This window comes from Saimiri boliviensis, chromosome 21, assembly GCF_048565385.1.
Source record: "Saimiri boliviensis isolate mSaiBol1 chromosome 21, mSaiBol1.pri, whole genome shotgun sequence".
NCBI classification, from domain to species: domain Eukaryota; kingdom Metazoa; phylum Chordata; class Mammalia; order Primates; family Cebidae; genus Saimiri; species Saimiri boliviensis.
Window position 1 is genome coordinate 2,376,846 of NC_133469.1, and position 19,307 is coordinate 2,396,152.

At 56.5% G+C, this 19,307-nt stretch overlaps 1 protein-coding gene across 3 annotated transcripts in view; it reads left to right on the forward strand.

Moving 5' to 3' along the window:
• MPPED1 (metallophosphoesterase domain containing 1) overlaps nucleotides 1-19,307 on the forward strand; it is an 81,535-nt gene that overhangs the window by 15,078 nt on the left and 47,150 nt on the right. For all 3 annotated transcript variants that reach the window (XM_039463268.2, XM_039463267.2, XM_074391309.1), the window contains one exon: nucleotides 8,423-8,604. In XM_039463268.2, the coding sequence (XP_039319202.1) occupies nucleotides 8,423-8,604 (182 nt within the window). The remainder of the gene's footprint in view (nucleotides 1-8,422; nucleotides 8,605-19,307) is intronic.

Genomic DNA, 19,307 nt, shown 5'->3' on the forward strand with positions numbered 1-19,307 from the left:
GAAGCCTTCTTGACTGCCTGTGGAGCTGGTGCCCCCGCAAGGGTCCAGGCTCTGCGCCACCTCTGGGGCTGTGATCTCCGTCGTAGGGCAACGGTGCTTGCGGAGTCTCAGACCACTCGGAGAGGGAGTCGGGGGGGTTTCCAAACCCTGGCCCGGTGGGGGTGCTGCCTCTGGCCCCCGGGTGGCCTCCCTCAGGCCCAGCCTCTGTCGTGGGGAGCGGGGGTACAGGGAAGGGCCCTGCTGGGCTGCAGGCTCTGGGGAGGGGACCGACCCCCTCAGAGGCACTTGCCCAGGAAAATGCTTGTCTCCGTGTTGGAGGCCGCAGAGCTGGTGTCGCGTGTGGCTGCCGACTTTATTTTTTGGTAGATTTCTTTGGGTAGCTGCCTCTGCTTTTCTGTTTTTGGGGCCTGATTGGCAGGTTTGGGCAGGAAGGGAGGCCCCGGGTCTCAGGCTTGCTGCTCCTTGGTCTGTGGGACTTGAGACCTGGCAGGGGCTGCCGGGAGGGGGGTTTTGTCTTTTGTTGATGAGGGTCGTCTTCCAGCTGAGTGGGTCAGAGGTGGCTGAGCCTGAGGTCCCGGAGGCCAGGCTGAACTCCTGACTAGTGGTCAGGGAGAGAGCATCAAGGCCTCCCAGGGCAGGTGGGGTTCACGAGGGTCCTGGCACCACGCACAGTGGTACCACGGACGGCCGTCATTCACAGGGCCCTCGCCTGGGCCAGGCACACGCTCCGGCAGCCCTTAGTCTGAGAACAGAGCCAAGGAAACAGGAGCGCATGGAGTGGGGGCTGAGGAGGTGCTTCCCAGATTCAGGGGATCCCGGAGGGATCCCCTGGAGAACTGGATAATGTCTCGGTTGAGGCCACAGCAGGAGGAATAGGCATGGCAAGTTGGGAGGGGTGTGAGGAGGAAGTGGGCCGGGCAGAAGGGGCGGCTGGGTCAGAGCCTGAAGGTGGCCGGAAGATGGGGGTTTCCGGGCCGGGGGCGGTGGCTCACACCTGTAATCCCAGCACTTTGGGCGGCTGAGGCAGGTGGATTGCCTGAGCTCAGGAGTTCGAGGCCAGCCTGGGAAACACAGTGAAACTCTGTCTTTACTAAAATACAACGAATTCGCCAGCTGTGGTGGCAGACGCTTGTAGCCCCAGCTACTTGGGAGGCTGAGGGAGGAGAATGGCTTGAATCCGGGAGGCAGAGGTTGCAGTGAGCCGAGACAGAGATCACGCCGCTGCACTCCAGCCTGGGTGACAGGGCGAAACTCCATCTCAAAAAAAAAGAGAGAAGAAAAAGGAAAAAGAAGATGGAAGATGGGGGTCTCTGAGAACTGCAGGGAGGCAGGGAGGCCCGGCTGGGTCGGGGGGGGGGGGCCCATGCAGGAGGCACTGCAGACCCCTGCAGGCTGGGCTGCATCCTGAGGAAGGGCAGTGAATGAATGAACGAGAGGCGGTGATCACCCCATTTAACTCAGCAACCCAGGGTCATTCGTTCATTTGTTGAGTCATTCATTTATTCACGCGCTTGGGGTGCCTGTGAGCCGCTGGCATTCTCCCCGTTTAGGACCTTGAGCTCTGAGCTTGCCTGCTTGGATGCGGTTCATGCCTCTGGGTGCCTCAGTTTCCCCAACCTAGAGCTGGCTCCTCCAGGCGGTGGGACCACGTGTTCCCCTGTAACGGCCCCTTCCCATACCACCCTTCTTGGGTGACGCGTGCGCTCTGCACAGTCCGCACGGCTCGGGGAGCTGGTCCTCACTGCCCGTGAGGTCAGTCCGCGCATTCTCAGTGGAGAAAACAGCACCTCCCAGGGGTGACAACTGGCTCTTGAGGGGTGAAAAAAATGCTGCGCACGGTAATACTGGGGATGAAGTGGTTAAATCCACATAGAGAAGTGGGGCGCAGCAAGCGGTCCGCGTTGGCAGCACACGCCAGGCCTGGTGAGGTCCTTGGGACCCAGCAGTGATCGAGGGCACCCCTGCCTGTGCTGCGATGACTCCAGCGGATGGCAGGCGGTTAGCCCACGGTCTTGGGAGCGTGTGACGCCGGTGGTGAGTGTGGTGGAGAAAGAGCTTAGCTGGGGAGCTGGAGCAGGCCCCGCGAGGACTCACGCCTGGCCGGCCCCACCCCACCCTGGACTGCCCTGTGCCACCACCTCTGGCAGTGGGGAGGGTTCCTGGCTCCCACTGGCTCTGGGACTCTGAGGCTGCTGGGCTTTGGGTGGTGCCCTGGGGAGAGTGAGCTCTGAGCTACGCACAGCTGGTGCCAGGGTGGGCACAGGGGTGAGGGGGCTGCTGCCTCCCACCGCCCCGTCGTTCAGACTCCACACGCCAAGCGCAGAAGCGTGCAGGCTGCTGGAGGTGGCCGACTGGATGTCCTTGGTGAGCTGGCTGCTCCTTCCCAGGAGCGGGGCCAGGGGGACGGCTGCCACTTCCCGACGTGTGATTTGTCGCCACCCTGGGCTTTGTCTCCGGGGTGAGGGAGCGAGGGGCCTTATTTAATAAATCCACAATTTATATTTAATAACAACAGCGACAGTCCAAACATGGCCTCTGATTGAGTCCTGTGATTTATGCAGCTGCCCCCAGAGACCCTGCTGGTGACGAGGCTGCCTTCGCTTGGGTAATGAATCTCCGGAGCTGGGCCTCTGGGATGTGAGCCAGAGGCTGAAGACTCCTTACCCTGGCAACTGAGAAACCCTGTGGGGGTCTCAGGAGGCCCCTCCAGGCCCAGCCCTTCCGCCCTGGGTGGGTAGGTGGACCAGTGGCCTGGTGGTCAGTCAGGAGGCAAGAGTGAGTGTTGGGGGGGCAGGGACATCCTGGAGGTCTCATGTAGGTCCCCGGGGCCATGGCCTCAGGCACAGCAACTCACCTCTGACCTTTAAAAGGCATTATGGCGCTGACTTGGGTCATGGCTTAAAGACTCTGCGAGCCCCTCAGGCTGCACCGAGTCCTTAAAGCTACAGCAGAGTGGGATGGGGGCACAGCTGCGTGCCAGGCCTGGAGTAGCCGCTTTGTGCCTTGTTCCTGGCCCTCCCTGCTGTGCCAGGTCGGCGTGGCCCCCCTCTCTACAGAGGAGGACGCTGAGGCTTTGGAAGGTGAGTGTGGGGGACCTGGGGCCCCCACCCAGTGCCCTGTGGCCCCTTGGCCTGTCCACACGCTGAGAGGCTCCTGCAGGAGACACAGAGCTCAGCCTGGAGCGCGGGGAGGGGGCCAGGGGCCAAGCAGGCTGGCAGGACTCACCGCCCGGCACCACCTGCCTCTCAAGCCTCATTCTCCATCCCTGTCCTGCCGGACAGCAGATGCAGTGGCTGCTTCCGGTTTCTGGAACATTCCAGTCTTCCTCCTGCCTCAGGGCTTTGCACATGCTGTTCCCTCTGATCCCAACTGTTTGCCCTGTGAGCACTGACTCTGCCTTCAGGTCTCACCCAGGCGTCACTACCTCAGGGAAGTCCTCCCTGCGCCAGCGCTGGGTGGTCAGCGCTGGGTTTGGTGGCACATACTTTGTGGCACATGGTTCAGTCTGTGCGGACACATTCATCTGTGGGAGGATTTCCCGAGCATCTCTCCCCTCCCTGAGCATGGGGCTGCATGCCCGGTGCCTAGCACAGGGTATAGGAAGCAGGAGAGAGAAGGGAGTGAGAATGGGACACATGTCAGGACCCAGGAGGAGTGTCAGGGATCACGGAGGGCTTCCAGTGGGGGCGGGGGCGGGGGCGGGGGCGGCATAATCCCTGGGGCTGGAGGACCAGCTGCCCTGTGGCCTCCGTGGAGTGGGCCACTTTAGGAAGAGGGTCCAGCAAGTGCAGAAGCCAGGAGGTAGGAAGAAAGGACAGGCGTGGGGGCACAGCAGGGTCCTGTGACCAGTGTCCCCTTGGATCCAGTGCTTTGTGAGAAGAGCACTGCGCAAGGAGTTAGGGCAGTTGTTATGTGATGCTGAGCCAGCCAGTCACGGCTTCTCCCCAGGCCTCAGTTTCCCCATTGGTCCCCTCCTACTAGAGCACCATGGTTGATGCACAGTGACATGGCTGGACGAGTGGTTGGAAGCTGTTCCTGCCTGGACCTTTCAGGGTGGCCGAGCACCCCATTTCTGGAGGAATAGGGTCACAGGCAGGTGACAGCTTCTGCTTCTGATTGCCCGTCTGGGCTTTCGAGACCAGGAAGTGCACTTCCGCAGAGCCAGCGGCTCACGGGAGAGAAAGAAGCAGAGCAGGGTGCAGGGTGCACTGCCGGGCGTTAGCATCAGGGCTCCAGCTGTGAAGGTCCCGTACGTTCTCCCCACGTGACAAAGAGGGAGTGGCTCGTCCTTACCCTACAGAGCGGGGCTGGAGCCTCGTAGGGTCCAGGGCCACAGTGAGGAGGAGGTCACCGAGCGGGGGTGCCAGCCTGGGGCCTGGCGCCGGAGGCTGTGTCCTCTCGTCTGTACTGTTCCTGCTGCCAGGCATTCCACGGGAAGATGGGCGTGGGCTGGGAGGAGCTGGTGACGGGTGTCGGGCCTCACAGCCGCCCCAGCAGGCAGAAGCTTTGGGGAAGTTGAGTTTGACTCCAAGAAGCCTTTGCTGCCATGTCGTATCTCCGGACTCTGCAGAACGTCGCTGAGAAACAACCATTTTGCATTTATTTTTTTGGTCACCAGCTGTTGAGATTAGATGCCCAGATTCCTGTTGTGAAGTCCTGGGTTCAAATCCATTCTCTAACTTAGTAGCTGGGAGCTTGGGCAAGGGCTAACTTTTCATTGTCATTGCAAGTATCAGAAACACCATGTAAGTTGCATTAAGGATGAAAAGGAGTCTATTGGCCCATGTTAAGAAGTTCAAGTTTGGGTCTAGCTTCAGGTATAGCTGGATCTTCAAGTCATGCCCTCTTGGCTACTATCTTTTTTTCTCTCTCCTTTTATATATATAAATTAATTAATTAATTAATTTATTTTTAGACAGAATCTCACTCGCTCACCCAGGCTGGGGTACAGTGGCATGATCTCAGTGCACTGTAACTTCCGCCCCCTCCACTCCGGGTTCTAACAATTCTCCTGACTCAGCCTCCCAAGTAGCTGGGACTACAGGTGCGCACCACAATGCCTGGCTAATGTTTGTATTTTTAGTAGAGATGAAGTTTCACCATGTTGGCCAGATTGGTCTCGAACTCCTGACCTCAAGTGATCCACCCGCCTTGGCCTCCCAAAGTGCAGGGATTACAGGTGTGAATCATTGTGGCCGGCCTCTTTCTCCATATTTTGACTCTTTTTGCTTTTTTCTTCACTTGCGGACATAGTCAGTGTTTCCAGGTCTTCACCCCGGTGGCTTCTGTGAGTGTCCTGACCACAGATGTGTCCTTATACCAAGCAGGTGCCTGGTGTTTAGAGGCATTCAGTAAGATTCGTCCATTGATTGATGGAATAAAACGAAGTCAAGCCTGGTAAAGTCCAGCCCGGTCTGAGTTCTGGAACCAAAAACCAGCTCTACATTTCAGCTGCGCCAGCTTCTGCAGCTAAGATCGTGGATGAGGCCGCCTTTTCGGAGCCTCAGTTTGCTCACCTGTGAGCTGGGCTTCCCGTAGCACCCTGCGCAGATGGTCGTTATGAGGGTGAATGGAGCCGCTGCCGTAATGTGCCCAGCACATAACGAGCTGTTGACGTGTGGGATCGTTGAAATCATTGTTATTATTTCAAAGTCGAGCACAGTCCAAACAGCTGGGGGACTGTGTCGGGAAACGCGAGTCTATTTTGTTCTCTGGGGATGACTGGTTCTGCGTCTTTGCTGTGCTCCAGAAGCCTCGGGGCGCCGGGAAGTAAGAGCAGAGGTAATTAAACAGCTCTGGCTCCCGCAGCAGGCCCAGCCCAGCCAGAGCCCTGAGAACCGCACTGCCCCTAGCTGGCTGGCGGCGGGTGGAGCTGGGGCTGCTCGGGGCTCCTCTGTTAGGTGGGGCTCCCGGGAGGGTGGACTGTCAGGGTCCCAGCAGCTCGGGGAGCGGGGTGGAATTGTGCTCCCCCTCTCTCCCGTCTTCATCTTCTCTTTATGTCTTTGACTTGGTCTTTGTCACCTTATGACATCTTTAAAACCTTAGAGACACAGAGAGACACACAGAGAGGGAGTGGGGGGGGAGAGAGAGAGAGGGATGAGAGGGAGAGAGACAAAGGGAGGGGGGAGAGGGAAAGAGAAAGAGAGAGAAAGGGAGGAGAGGGAAGGAGAGAGAAAAGAGGGAGAGAGCGAGCATCTGAACGAACGAATTTGATGGGCTCACTTGAGTTCCTGTGCCAGGCCAGTAGCACGGTAGCCACTGACTGACCTGGGTCTGGTCAGCCGGGTGTGTAGGTCACACCAGCTCTCTGTCATGGGGAGAGGGGGTCACTGGGGGCCCCAGAGGACAGAGGAGTGGCGGGAATCCTGGGAGGGAGATTGCAGCTTCCAGATCAGCTCAGACACTGCCCACGACGGGAGCTTCCAGGAGACCCCAGGCCAGGTTAGAGCCTTCTCTGGGCTCTGTCCCCTCTGCTGCCCGGTCAGGGGTGCCGGGCGTACCGTCCTCGTGTGGTCAAGTCTGCTGCCGCCATCAGTCCCTGGGCTCGTCGTGGGTAGGGGTCAGCCTGGTTCATCGCTGTGGCCCTCCATGGGGCTCGGGGCTGGCACACAGTCATCGTTCAGGATGTGTCGTGCGAAGGGAGGAGGGGAAGAGCCCCTGGCACCTCCCTGGTGGGTCGTCGTCGGGCTCAGATTCCTTTACCTCCCGGTCCAGCCCGGCTCTGACTTGCTGGCATCCTCCCTTGGCTGAAGAACCCCCAGGAAGGGGCCCCGGGAGCATCCGTCGAGGCGGGGAGAGGCCGGGGCAGCGCCTGCGGCGTGTGGAACACCCAGCGCGCCCCACACATTAGCATGCCGAACCCACGTCTCTCGTAAGGTGTTAATTAAATTTCTTCGAAGTATATTGTCTGAAAAAAAAAAAGGATAATTAGAAAGATGTCTTTAAAAGTATTTATGTAACCGATTCGGCACTGCTTTCGGTTTGCCGCATAATTAGATTTAAACGCGACTCCTCGAGCGGCATACTCATTTGGAGAGAGCCGCGTGTTGAAATGTCATTGCGTTGTTTTTAAGAGTTTTGAGCCTGGTAAAACCATTCAGCTGGGGAGGCAACATGTCGTGGAGACAGGGCTGGGTGGGGAGCCGGGGTCTTAGTCCATGCCCATGTTTCCGCACTGGGGGTGCCCAGGGCTGCTGGCTCGGCCCGGCTGGATCTCGGCATCCTCCTCTGTCAAACAAGAGGACCACGATGGGCTCCGGAGGCACAAAAGCCTACATTTGTGCTGCTTTTTTTTTTTTTTTTTTTTTTTGAAACGGAGTCTCACACGGTCGCCCAGGCTGGAACGCAGTAGTGTGATCTCCGGCTCACCGCAACCTCCGCCCCCGGGGTTCAAGCGATTCTCCTGCCTCAGCCTCCCGAGCAGCTGGGACGACAGGCACGTGCCACCACGCCCGGCTAATTTTTGAATTTTCAGCAGAGATGGGGTTTCACCCTGTTGGTCAGGCTGGTCACAAACTCCTGACCTCGGGATCCTCCCGCCTCAGCCTCCCGAAGTGCTGGGATTACAGGCGCGAGCCACCGCGCCTGGCCCGTGCCGCTTTTTAAAATGTTATTTTTGCTCAGTGGGGCAGCTTCATTTGACAGATGTGCAGACCTGGGCTGTGTAAAGCCTGGTCTTCTGTGACTCCAGGAGCGTTTTCTGACACAGCCCTGGAAGGCCCTTGGTGTAGAAATGATCACACTGCCTTACCGTTTTAAAAAATGGACACCTTTCCTTTAGGTGTATTTCACATGTTCTCCTGAGCCTCCCCCGACCCCGATGGTGCATGCGCCCTGCCTGCACAGTCTCGGGGGTCGTCCTCACCGCGTGCCCGTCGGCCTTCACTCCAGGCAGTCTCAGTGGGGGCCACGGTGCCCCCAAGGGGTAAAATCCGGTGCTTGGGGAGTGAAGGGAGCATCTTCCTCTTCTAAAGCAGAGGTGGACGTGAGTCACCTAAACACACGTGTGACATCTCTGTGCTGCTAAAGCTTCACGGGAGAGAGGTGAGTCTGGGGAAAGACAAGACATCTTGAAAAGGCCCCTCTGGGGGTGACGATGAACCAAAGGCCGGAAGCCGTGCAGCAATTCAGCTCGGAGGGCAGATACTGGCTGCACCTGCTTCTCACCCCCTTTCACCTTCACGGCAGCCCTCTGAGGTTTCCGTGTTACAGACAGGGAGACTGAAGCCCGGGTGCCAAGTAAGCTTTGCCTGGCTAGTGAGGAGGGAAGTCCAGCATCGGGGCAGGGGGCCCGCCGGGAAGGCTGGGCGTCCGGTCCCTGGTCTGACGGATCTGACTGGCATTGGCGGGGCTGTGAGCTGCCGTGGACCGGGCTGCGGAGGCTCCATGACCCCCTGACCTGCAGTGTCTTCTCTTCCGGCAGGGTGGACCCGGTGCCTCACGATGCCCCCAAACCTCCAGGCTACACCCGCTTCGTCTGCGTCTCTGACACCCACTCAAGGACAGACCCCATCCAGATGCCGTACGGCGATGTGCTGATCCATGCTGGGGACTTCACCGAGCTGGGGCTCCCGAGTGAGGTGAAGAAATTCAACGAGTGGCTGGGTAGGTCCCTCCTGCCCTGGGTGGGTGGATGTGCTGAGCAGGAAGCAGGAAGCTCCTGCCAGCTCCCGAGGCTGCCACCCTCCCTGGCTACCTTTCCCTCCTGCTTCACCTGCGCCTGCCTCGTCAGCCTCCCTGACCTCTGGGACCCGATGCCCCTTTCTCTCCCATCCACCTGGGACCCCTCCTCCTCCAGCACCTGCCTTGGTTGTGACTTTCCATTTGTTTGTGGGATTTATTTTTGGCCTGGAAGACCCCCTCCCGAAGGGACTTTGCTCATGTCTCTGTCCCTCTGTGTGTCCAGGCCCCAGTGCCTGGCAAAGGTGGGGGTGTTTGGGAGGACACCTTCTGGATAATTAATATGTGTAGTTTGGCTGACTTTTATTTCCCTGGGTTACTATCTGTGGAAATTGTGCACTTACACCTTGTAAAGGGGTCTTCCTTTTACACAAGGCTCTTTGCTCCAGGCCTCGCCCCTCTGCTGCCTCAAAGTGTTTGCAGCTGTCAGGGCCCCACTCAAGGAGGAATGGGCTTCAAACTGAGGAAGGATGAATTGATGAATGAGGCCGGGCGCGCTGGTTCACACCTGTAATCCCAGCACTTAGGGAGGCTGAGGCGGGTGGGTCACCTGAGGTCAGGGGTTTGAGACCAGCCTGGCCGACATGGTGAGAGCTTGTCTCTACTAAAAATACAAAAAATTAGCTGGGTGTGGTGGTGGGCACCTGTAATCCCAGCTACTTGGGAGGCTGAGGCAGGAGAATCGCCTGAACTGAGAGATGGAGGTTGCAGTGAGCTGAGATCATATCACTGCACTCCATCCTGGTGACTCTCTCCAAAAAAACACAGTTGGTGAATGAACGAAGGAATGGCTGAGCCGGTAAATGAATGAATGACACTTGAGAACGGTGGTGTCAGGGTGGGTGCTCAGCCGGTTCGTCCCAGCTCAGTCACCCGCTGCCACAGAGATGGTTTCTCCAGGGACCAGAGGTGGGCAGAGGCTGCTGGTCTCAGCGGCAGATCCCTTTCCCACTCAGTGGCGCCGTGGCGGGCAGTCCCTGGGTTTTGTCTTTGTGCTTTTTTTCCAAAATAAGAAATAAACCTGGGGGAACGCGTTTGCCTTGGAATCCAGAGAAACCGCACAGTGAGGCGTCTCTGTCCCCACCCTGGGAAGACAGATGGACCGTCCCTGTGCAGCCCAGCACCCAGGCCTGCTGCCGTGGAGGCGTGGGTGCGGGGCCGCTCACCTTGCGAAGCCCCATGTGGCTGCCAGACGGTCCCTTCCGTCTCCCCAGGGCCGTCCTGCTGTGCGGTTGGCTGGGACTGCACGAGCAGGGGGCCAGGAGCGAGGCCGGGCCGTCGTGGCGAGCCAGGGGCCCGACTCTGCCAGGCGAGACAAATATTTACAAGCAAGGCCTTCCCTTCTGTTTGGCAGGCGGAGGGCTTTAAATATTGATTTTTCAAATGGGAAATTCTAATCAAAGGCTCTGTTTGGGCTGAAGGACGCGGAGGCCGGGGGCGAGGGCTCCCGCCGGCCTGCTCTGCGGTTCTCACCTTGCCCGCACTGGCGTTGGGTCTGGGCTGCCTTTCAGGAGGGGATCCTTCCCCAAGGGACGCCGCTTGTCGCATCTGCCGTGGATTTCAAAAGACGCGAGGCTCCGCTTGGTTGCGTCAAGAGGCCGTTTCCAAGGCGGAGAGGCTGGAGTCGCCCTGGGCCAAGCCCCCAATGTGTGCCAGGCACTGGGCGGCAGGCTCTCGTCACCGCTGCCTTGTTGAATTTGGGAACAGCTATTTGAGGGGGGTACCCTTGGCATTCCTATGTGACAGGAGAATGGAGATTCTGAAGGGTGAGGACTGTCTCGCACACGCAGCCTTCTAGGTGCCCGTGTCAGTGTGGAGTGAGGGAATGAACCAGATAATCGCATGTGTGGTGGGTGTGGGCACCAAAGGCTGTGGGATCAGCATGCAGGGGCTGATGGCGGCTCACTGCGGGTCGGGGGAAGGCTTCCTGGAGTAGCTGACCTGGGGCCTGGGCCTCAGCAGAGGGGTTGGGCGGCTGCAGAGGGAAGAGAAGAGTTTCTCGAGGGGGACGGCTGGGACCACGGTGTGCTGGGGGGCACTTGCAAGGAGGACTGGCATGCTGTGGCTGAGGCAGGGGGGTTTGGAGGGTGCTGGGCTGGAAAGGGGATGGGTGTGGCTGCGACTCTGTCCATGGTGGTGGGGTGGGGGTGGGGTGCAGGGAAGTGTTGTAGCTTGGGAGGGCCAGCCCAGGGAAATGGGCTATTTTCAAAGCTCTCTCTACCTGTCTTTTTTTTTTTTTTTTGAGACTGAGTTTCCCTCTGTTGCCCAGGCTGGAGTGTAGTGGCGTGATCTTGGCTCACTGCAGCCTCTGCCTCCCGTGTTCAAGCGATTCTCCTGCCTCAGCCTCTCAAGTAGCTGGGATTACAGGCATGCGCCTTGAAGCCTGGCTAACTTTTGTATTTTTAGTAGATGGGGTTTCATCAGTTGGCCAGGCTGGTCTCGAACTCCTGACTGCAAGTGATCCACCAGCCTCAGCCTCCCAAAGTGCTGGGATTACAGGCGTGAGCTAATGCGCCTGGCCCTACCTGCCTCTAATAGAACAATAAAGGCCCTCTCATGGGCGTTTGGGAGATCTTCTGGGTAATTCACACTTGTAGTTTGGCTGATTTTTATTTGCCCGGGTTCCTAGGTGTGGAAAGTGTGAACTTACAGCTTGTAAAGGGGTCTTCCTTTTACAAAAGGTTCTTTGCCCCAGGCCTCGTCCCCTGCTGCCTTCAAGTGTTTGCAGATGTCAGGGCCCCCACTCAAGGAGGAGTGGGCTTCAGACTGAGGAAGGAGGAGCATTTGCCTGTGAGTGACAGTGTGAACAGAAGCCCTTTTGCAGCCGGTATTTTGGGAACTCATCCACAGCATGAAGTGAGACACCTTGGGTGGCTGCTGGGTCAGGTTTCCAGAGTTTGGTGATCATGGCTGAGAGACAGACTGTGCACCTATTCTGTGCATTTGGCCAGGGGCGTTTTTCTTTAAAGCTCAAGTTTACTGAGCACTTAGTATGTGCTGGGTGCTTTTATAAACTGTGTGTATTAGTAACTCATTTAATCCTCCTGACAATGGAATGAGGCAGGAACCATTATCATTCCCATTTTACAGAGGAGAAAACCAAGGCCCAGAGGAGTGAAGTCACTTGCTCGAAGTCACACACCTTGTAAACGTCAGAACTGGGATTCACACCCAGGTGGTGGGACCCGGCGCTGACTCCTCCTGGTGCGGCTCTGTGCCACCTCTGCTCCTTGCAGGAACTCCTCCCGGCCATTCACCTGGGTGGGCACGGAAGGCCCCCCCTGAGGAGGGGATGTTGGGCCAGGCCTGAGGGTGAGGATGAGGCAGCCTTGTGCGGATCTGGGCAGAACCCGTTCCAGGCAGAGGACGCGGTGGCTGCAGGGGCCCTAGGGTGGGAGCAGAGAGTGCTGGGAGCGTTGGGAATTGGGAGAGGCAGGGCCGTGGGGCAGGTGCTGGTACACACAGGCCTCCTGGGCCAGGGGCAGGAGTGTGGGGCTGATCCGAAGGGTGAGGGGTGCTTTGGGAAGGTGTTTATAGGGAGATAACCTTTAGAAAGCCTTTTCTTTTTCTTCTTTTTTTTTTTTTTTTTTTTTTTTGAGACGGAGTCTCACTCTTTGCCCAGGCTGGAGTGCAGTGGCGAGATCTCGGCTCACTGAAACCGCTGCCTCCCGGGTTCAGGTGATTCTTCTGCCTTAGTCTCCAGAGTAGCTGGGATTACAGGCACGTGCCACCATGCCTGGCTAATTTTTTGTATTTTTAGTAGAGACGGAGTTTCACCATGTTGGTCAGGATGGTCTCGATCTCTTGACCTCGTGATCCACCCACCTCGGCCTCCCAAAGTGCTGGGATTACAGGCGTGAGCCACCACGCCTGGCCTAGAAAACTTTTTCAAAGGCATGGTGGATGGTAGAGCCACAGTGCACATGGCGAGGGCTGAAACTCCAGAATGTTCTGGAGTCAGTGTCCGGGTCATGGGTTTGTGGGGTTTTAGCTTCTTCTTTAGGGTTGTCTCTCTCTTTCTGTGTGTCTGATTTTCTGTGTGTGTGTGTGTGTGTGTGTGTGTGTGTGTGTGTGTGTGTGTGTTTTCTGATAATCTCAAACAAAGGCAATGCTCCTGGGCGTCTGGCGGGAAGTGTATCCCAGGAGGGGGTGGGACAGCGCTGGGCCTGGGGTCAGTCCTGGTGTCATCCAGCCACTGTGAGCAACTTGCCACCCCTGACTCTTGCTCCACACAAAACAGACTCATCAGCTAAAACACCAGCGGCACCATTTCCCTGCAGCCACACTGGCCGGCTGGACTTGTCCCTCATCGAGCGAGCTCCCCTCCCTGGTCCTGGGCCCACGCTCCCCTCACCCCTCCGGAGCTGCCTCTCGTGAAGCCTCTCCTGCCCCGCTCAAGGAGGAGTGGGCTTCAGACTGAGGAAGGAGGAGCATTTGCCTGCGAGTGACAGCGTGAACAGAAGCCCATTTGCAGCTGGTATTTTGGGAACTCACCCACTGCACAAAGCGAGACACCTTGGGTGGCTCAGGTCCCCAGGGTTTGGTGATCATGGCTGAGAGACGGACTGTGCATCTATTCCGTGCATTTGGCCAGGGGCGTTTTTCTATAAAGCTCGAGTTTACTGAGCACTTGGTATGTGCTGGGTGCTGTTCTATATCCAGGGTAGAGCTGTTCCCTCCTCTGTACGCCCAGAGCTCCCAGTCTAGGCTCTGGTGGTGGCTCTCACCTTGTGGCAGCAGCGGGGGTGTCTCCCACCTTCACCATCAGCCCCTGGAGAGCAGGGTCAAGGCTTTGTGCCCAGTGCCAGCCAGAGAAGCCCTGGACAGAGAGGAATGTGCAGTCATGGGTGGCATGTAGACCCTGCTGACACAGCCCTGTCTGTGAGCTGGCCATGGTGACAGCAGCAGGGCAGCGTATGCCTGGATGCCTCTGGGTGGGTCCCCAGTAAATGGGGGCTTCCAGGAGGGCAGCGCTGGGACGCAGACCACTATGAGCCGTCGCTGTTGTCACACAGGACTTGGGAAGCCACCTGAGAGCACTCAGGGAGCGTAGGTTGAGTTGGAGTCTCAAGGAAGAAGCTAGAAGCTGGGGCCACAGGTGCTCTGGGCCTGATGAAATGTGCCAGGTGTTCCAGGTGGGCATGCGGGTTTCCCTGGAGGCCGGGTGCTGAGCACTGAGAAGCACCCTCCTCCCAGGATGCCCTGCGGCGGCAGCCCCTGACCCCGAGGCCCTGACACCACCTGCATCTTTCCCAAGGCAGGAATGCTGGGTCCAAAATCTGCTGCCATCTCTGAGTGACAGGTACGCCTGTGAGAACTGTCAGTTCCTGAGCTGGGATTTGCATGATGCCAGAAGGTTCCCTCTCTGTGACTGGCAGGTGCCAGGCTGGCCTCCCCGCCCCCGGCCACAGGAAGCCTGCAGCCTCCGCAGCCCTCACTGCCTCCATTCCAGCCCCACAGCCTGAGGACCCTGCACCGCCCTCGGGAGTGACTGCCCAGGAGACACAGGTGGCCTCTCCTCCCCTCGGCTCTGTGGCGCCTGATGCTGGATGCGGTCTTGTCTAACGTGGGTTCTGCCCCCGCCTCCACGTGGCCTCCCTCTCTGGGACCCTTCTCCAGCTCCTCCTCTTGTTCCTCAGTCCCCTCCTGCCCACCAAGGGTGCTCCTCCTACGGTCTGTCCTTGGGCCTTTCAGCTACCTTCTTTCCAAGTGGTAACTAAACACTCGGACCCCTCAGCTCTGACTCCATCTGCACCTGCAGAATGCCTCCTCTGTGATCCAGCCACTGCATCATCTGCTCTTCTTACAAAACACCCCCTCCTGGGTGTCTGCCAGGGTTTTAGAGTAGTTCTGTCCCAAACTGAACTCCTAGACCTCTGACCCATCTCCTTAGGCTACGTAGTCAGATGAAGCGCTCCGCTGTGGCGTTTGGGACCCTCTCAGTCAGTGCTCCTGTGTCCGTCCCCTCTCCTTCCCCTCTGAGGCTGATGGCAGCAGTCATCTATTTGTGATTCTGATACTGCTGTCTCCTGTCCTGCCCACTGTCCTCTCTGCCCGCTGTGTCACCTGCTGAGCTACTGTGGGTGCCCCGTGTGCCAGCCTCCTGGGACCCCTTCCTCCTGCAGCGTCTGTGAGCCCCTCCAGGGCTGAGGCCATGCCCTGGTCAGCACGGGTCCTCTGAGCCCAGCCCAGCCTGGCACTGAGGTGCCAAGTGGTGATGGTGGAATAAAGAATGGAGGGTGAAGCACATGATACGCCGTTTCATTAGGTGGCATTACCCTTAGCAGACGCAGGCAGGGGAGGAAGATGAGGGCCTGGCAATGGTGTATTTAGAAGTTATCATTAACTTTGTACCCGCGCCCTAGCATAACACGGTATACGGAGACGATATCAAAGGGGTCCCAGGATTTAGTGAAATAGAGCTAGGTCTTTTGCAAGCAAACCCTTAATTAAAACCTGCGAGGGAGGACGGGAGAGAAAGGGAAATGGAGAATCACGTCAAGGCGGTTTCTTTGGTTCTTGCCTCATTTGCCGCTGCGTGGAAGGCCTGAGGCTGTGGGGGGTTTGCCTGGAAATGGGCCACACACAGTGGCTTTGCCTCTTGCGATGTCATCCCAGTGTGCCCGTGCGGCGGGATGGGCACCTTCTCTGTTCCAGGCTCCAAGTGGAGTCCGGAGGCTTCAGAAGGGGGCAGGTGAGGCCTCACTCTCCCCTTGCAGGAGCAGGAGGGCGCTCACAGGCCCGGGAATCAGGAGCATCGGTGGGAAGCAGCTACTTCCGGGTGTAAGCTGGCGGTCGACCCCTCCCGGCTGCTCTGTGGCCTCCTCTCTTCTTGACGGGGAGCAGACAGACGTTGGATGTGGATGGGGACGACCCGCCTCTCAGAGCCCATGACACTCTGTCCTGGCAGCTTGCGTGAGTCCCTGTTTCTGTCTCATTTCTTTATTTCCCCCTCCCTTCTTCCCACGCAAGGACTAGCACGCCCAAGCTCCCCCCTCCTGCTCGCCCAAGCTCCTGCCTGTGTGCACCTCGCTCTTCCTCCCGTTCCTGACGAGCACTGCAGGATCCTGCCCGGTGGCCGCCCCTTCTGACTGCTGCAGAGCTGGGTGGGCATCCCCCGTTACGGATCAGGACCGAGAGCTGGTACCTGGGCGCCCGCCCCTGCGCGGGGCTGCTCCGGCCTCTGGGAGGTGGAGGCCTTCTGCTTCACTCGTGCAGGGGGCCGTTGGGCGAGTCTTCCTGGGAATGGGGTACCAGTGCTTCCAGCTCTGCAGGGCAGTCCATCAGGCCTCACGCTGGCTCTGTTGGGACATGCAGCCTCTCACTCAGGCAGGGCACCGAGCATTTGAGGTCAGGACCCTGCGTGCCAGTCACTTCTGGCTCTGGCCTCTCTTCTCACCCATGGAGTGTCCACCTCAATCAGGTGAGAGCACGTGTGCACTCTGTGTGAACTGAGCCCCTCCTGGCACTTAGGGCCCTGGCATTTCACGCCTCCCCGTGTGGGTTACTAGAGCTCCCGCCTCTCCTGCGGGGCTGTGACTGCTGGCGGCCAAGGCAGGGGCCTACGGCAATCTCAGTCAACACAGCGTGAGGGGCTACTGTGTTCACTGGTTTGGTGCTAATTCAGTGGTGAGTGGCACAGAAGTGTCCCTGCCCAGCTGGCAGCCACAGGGGGATCACGGCATAGGGTGGGCTGGGTCAACACATGGATGGGAGGCTTCTTGATGTAAGATGGCTGAGGAAGGTGTGGTGGCTTATACCTGTAATCCCAGCACTTTGGGAGTCTGAGACAGGCGGATCACCTGAGGTTAGGAGTTCAAGACCAGCCTGACCAACATGAGGACACCCTGTCTCTGCTAAAAATACAAAATTAGCCAGATGTGGTAGCACATGCCTGTAATCCCAGCAACTTGGGAGGCTGAGGCAGGAGAATCACTTGAACCCGGGAGGTAGAGGTTGCAGTGAGCCGAGATTATGCCATTACAGTGCAGCCTGGACAACGAGAGCCTGTAGAAGGACCTGGCTGTGAATTCCCGGTGCATGGTGGAGTCCTGTGGGCCTGACCCCAGTGAGCCTGGGGCAGAGGCTGAAGACGGAGGTCCATCTCTGCTGACTGGCTGGGACCAGGGCATGGGTTTTATTCTAGAGGCTCCTGGGGGCTTAGGCAGGGGACGACAAGGTCCAATTTGGGGTTCTGAATGAACCTTCTGGCTTCTGGGTAGAGCCTGACTGTGGCGGGCAGGAGAGGGTGCCAGGGCACAGGGGAGGTTGGTGCACTTGTCAGCAGGAGGCCAGGGTAGCTCAGACCGACCTGGAGGGGGCTGAGGGAGAGCACAGTCGGGGCTTGTCTGTGGTTTGGAGGCGGAATCAACGGGATATGCTGGTGGGGGATGGGGTTGGGGCAAGGGGGATGGGTGACCTGCTATCCTTAGGGCCCGGCAGCCTGGCACGAGGTGGGAGTTTAACAAATATTTGTTAAAGGAATGAGAAAAGAAAACACAAATTTTGTGATGTGGTCACTTCAAGTAAAAAAAATCAAACCAGCTTTTTTTTTTTTTTTTTTTTTTTTTTAAGAGCTAACACGAATTCTCTCTGGATGTGGACTTAAAATGGATTCTGGGGAGTAAAGCGGAGACTTGGTACCAATGGGGAAAAGAAGGATCTGGTGCGACGGCGTGATTCAGACATTTCCAGACACACATTGTTATTCTCGCAAAGACTTGAGATTGAATATTTTAAAAATAATTTTATTTTCAAACTCAGCAGCCTCTTGTCGTCTCCGGCCGGTTGGTGTCCAGGGATTTTGGTGACGTTGTCACATGGCCAGTGCGGCTGGTAAACAGGGAGAGTGAGATCAGTGCTCACGGATGGCTTGTGCACAGAGGTTTGGTTTTCATTTAAAAAATTAATTTTCTATATTTTTCATCAAAAAAAAAAATTCTCACAAGCCGCGCCGTGTTTTGCGGGCTAAAACGGAGAGCATTAGCTTCTAAGAAAGATGAAAAATCGAGAATTCGAAGTTGCAGTCAGGTGATTCTGGCCAGCCGTGATCACAGCATTTTCATGTTAATGTATAAATCCCTTGAAAGGTGTGCTTAAGTGGTAATTATCTATTTACAGCAAAATGGCTTTGGAAATGAAACGAGACCCACTGGTGTGTGTGTGTGTGTGTGTGTGTGTGTGTATATGTGTGTGCCTGTGTGTATGTGTGTGTATGTGCGTGTGTGTGTGGTGTGTGTGTGTATGTGCGTGTGTGTATATGTGTGTGCCTGTGTGTATGTGTATGTATGTGTGTGTATGTGTGTGTGTGTGGTGTGTGTGTATGTGTGTGTATGTGTGTGTGGTGTGTGTGTATGTGTGTGTATGTGTGTGGTGTGTGTGTATGTGTGGTGTGTGTATGTGTATGTGCGTGTTTGTATATGTGTGTGCCTGTGTGTATGTGTGTGTGTGGTGTGTGTGTATGTGTGTGGTGTGTGTATGTATATGTGTGTGTATGTGTGCAAGTGTGCGTGTATGTGTGTGTGTGTGTGTGTGTGTGTGTGTGTGTATATCAAACATGTTGTGCAGTGGTGTTTTTTCTTTACCTTTTTTTTTGAGATGGAGTTTCGCTCTTGTTGCCCAGGCTAGAGTGCTCAATTCACCACAACCTCCCCGTCTCAGGTTCAAGCGATTCTCCTGCCTCAGCCTCCTGAGTAGCTGGGATGACAGCTGCCCGCCACCACACCTGTGGATGGGGTTTCACCATGTTGGCTGGGCTGGTCTTGAACTCCTGACCTCAGGTGATCCACCCGCCTCGGCCTCCCTAAGTGCTGGGATTAAAGGCATAAGCCACCACGCCTGGCCCTGTCTCTGTTTTTTTTTTTTTTTTTTGGAAGATCATCATCCTAAGTATCTCTGTTTTAAAATTAAAAACTTAAAAGGTAAACAAGGTGGAGTGATCCATTTCTCTGAAAGGCCTGGGCTTTCTGAAACTTCTTGTGTAGTTCTATTTTGTGTAGTTTGTCACTTGTTTGGATTTTTTTGTTTGCTTGTTTATATTCCCATTTTGTGTCAAAGGGTTTGAGGTAGTTTATAAAAATAACATCAATAGGGTACAATATTGATGATAAATTAAAAGCCAGAATTGAAAAAAAAAATAGAGTAGCTCAGATGGAGGACCTAGAATTTCAACACCCAGGGCTTTGTGGGCTTTAAGTGGGAAACTAGGGTCTGAGCTTCCTGGGGGCCAAAGTGAAGAAGGTAATTTGACTAATGGCTCTAATTACTGGGAGATGTGCCAGCTCCTCTGATTGGTCCCCTGTGGCATGTTTGACAGCCATCTCATTCCACTAGGAGTACACGGGAGGCCTATACCTGTGTCCTCCTAATCTCTGTGTGGTAAAGTGTTTTGTATTTGGAAAATAACAGCAAAAAACATGCCCATTTCTGTCAGTCACTTTGTGCTTTCTATCCCCTGCCACCTCCGCCTTCTTTTGGATTGATTGAAGTTTCTTTTTTTTGCCTCTACTAGTTTGGAAATTCTATATTGTTTTTAAATATGTTTAGTAGTTACTCATACATTTTTAATGTGCGTATCTGACTTAATACAGCCTAAAATGAAACATCTTTATTGCTCCCCAAAGAACCCT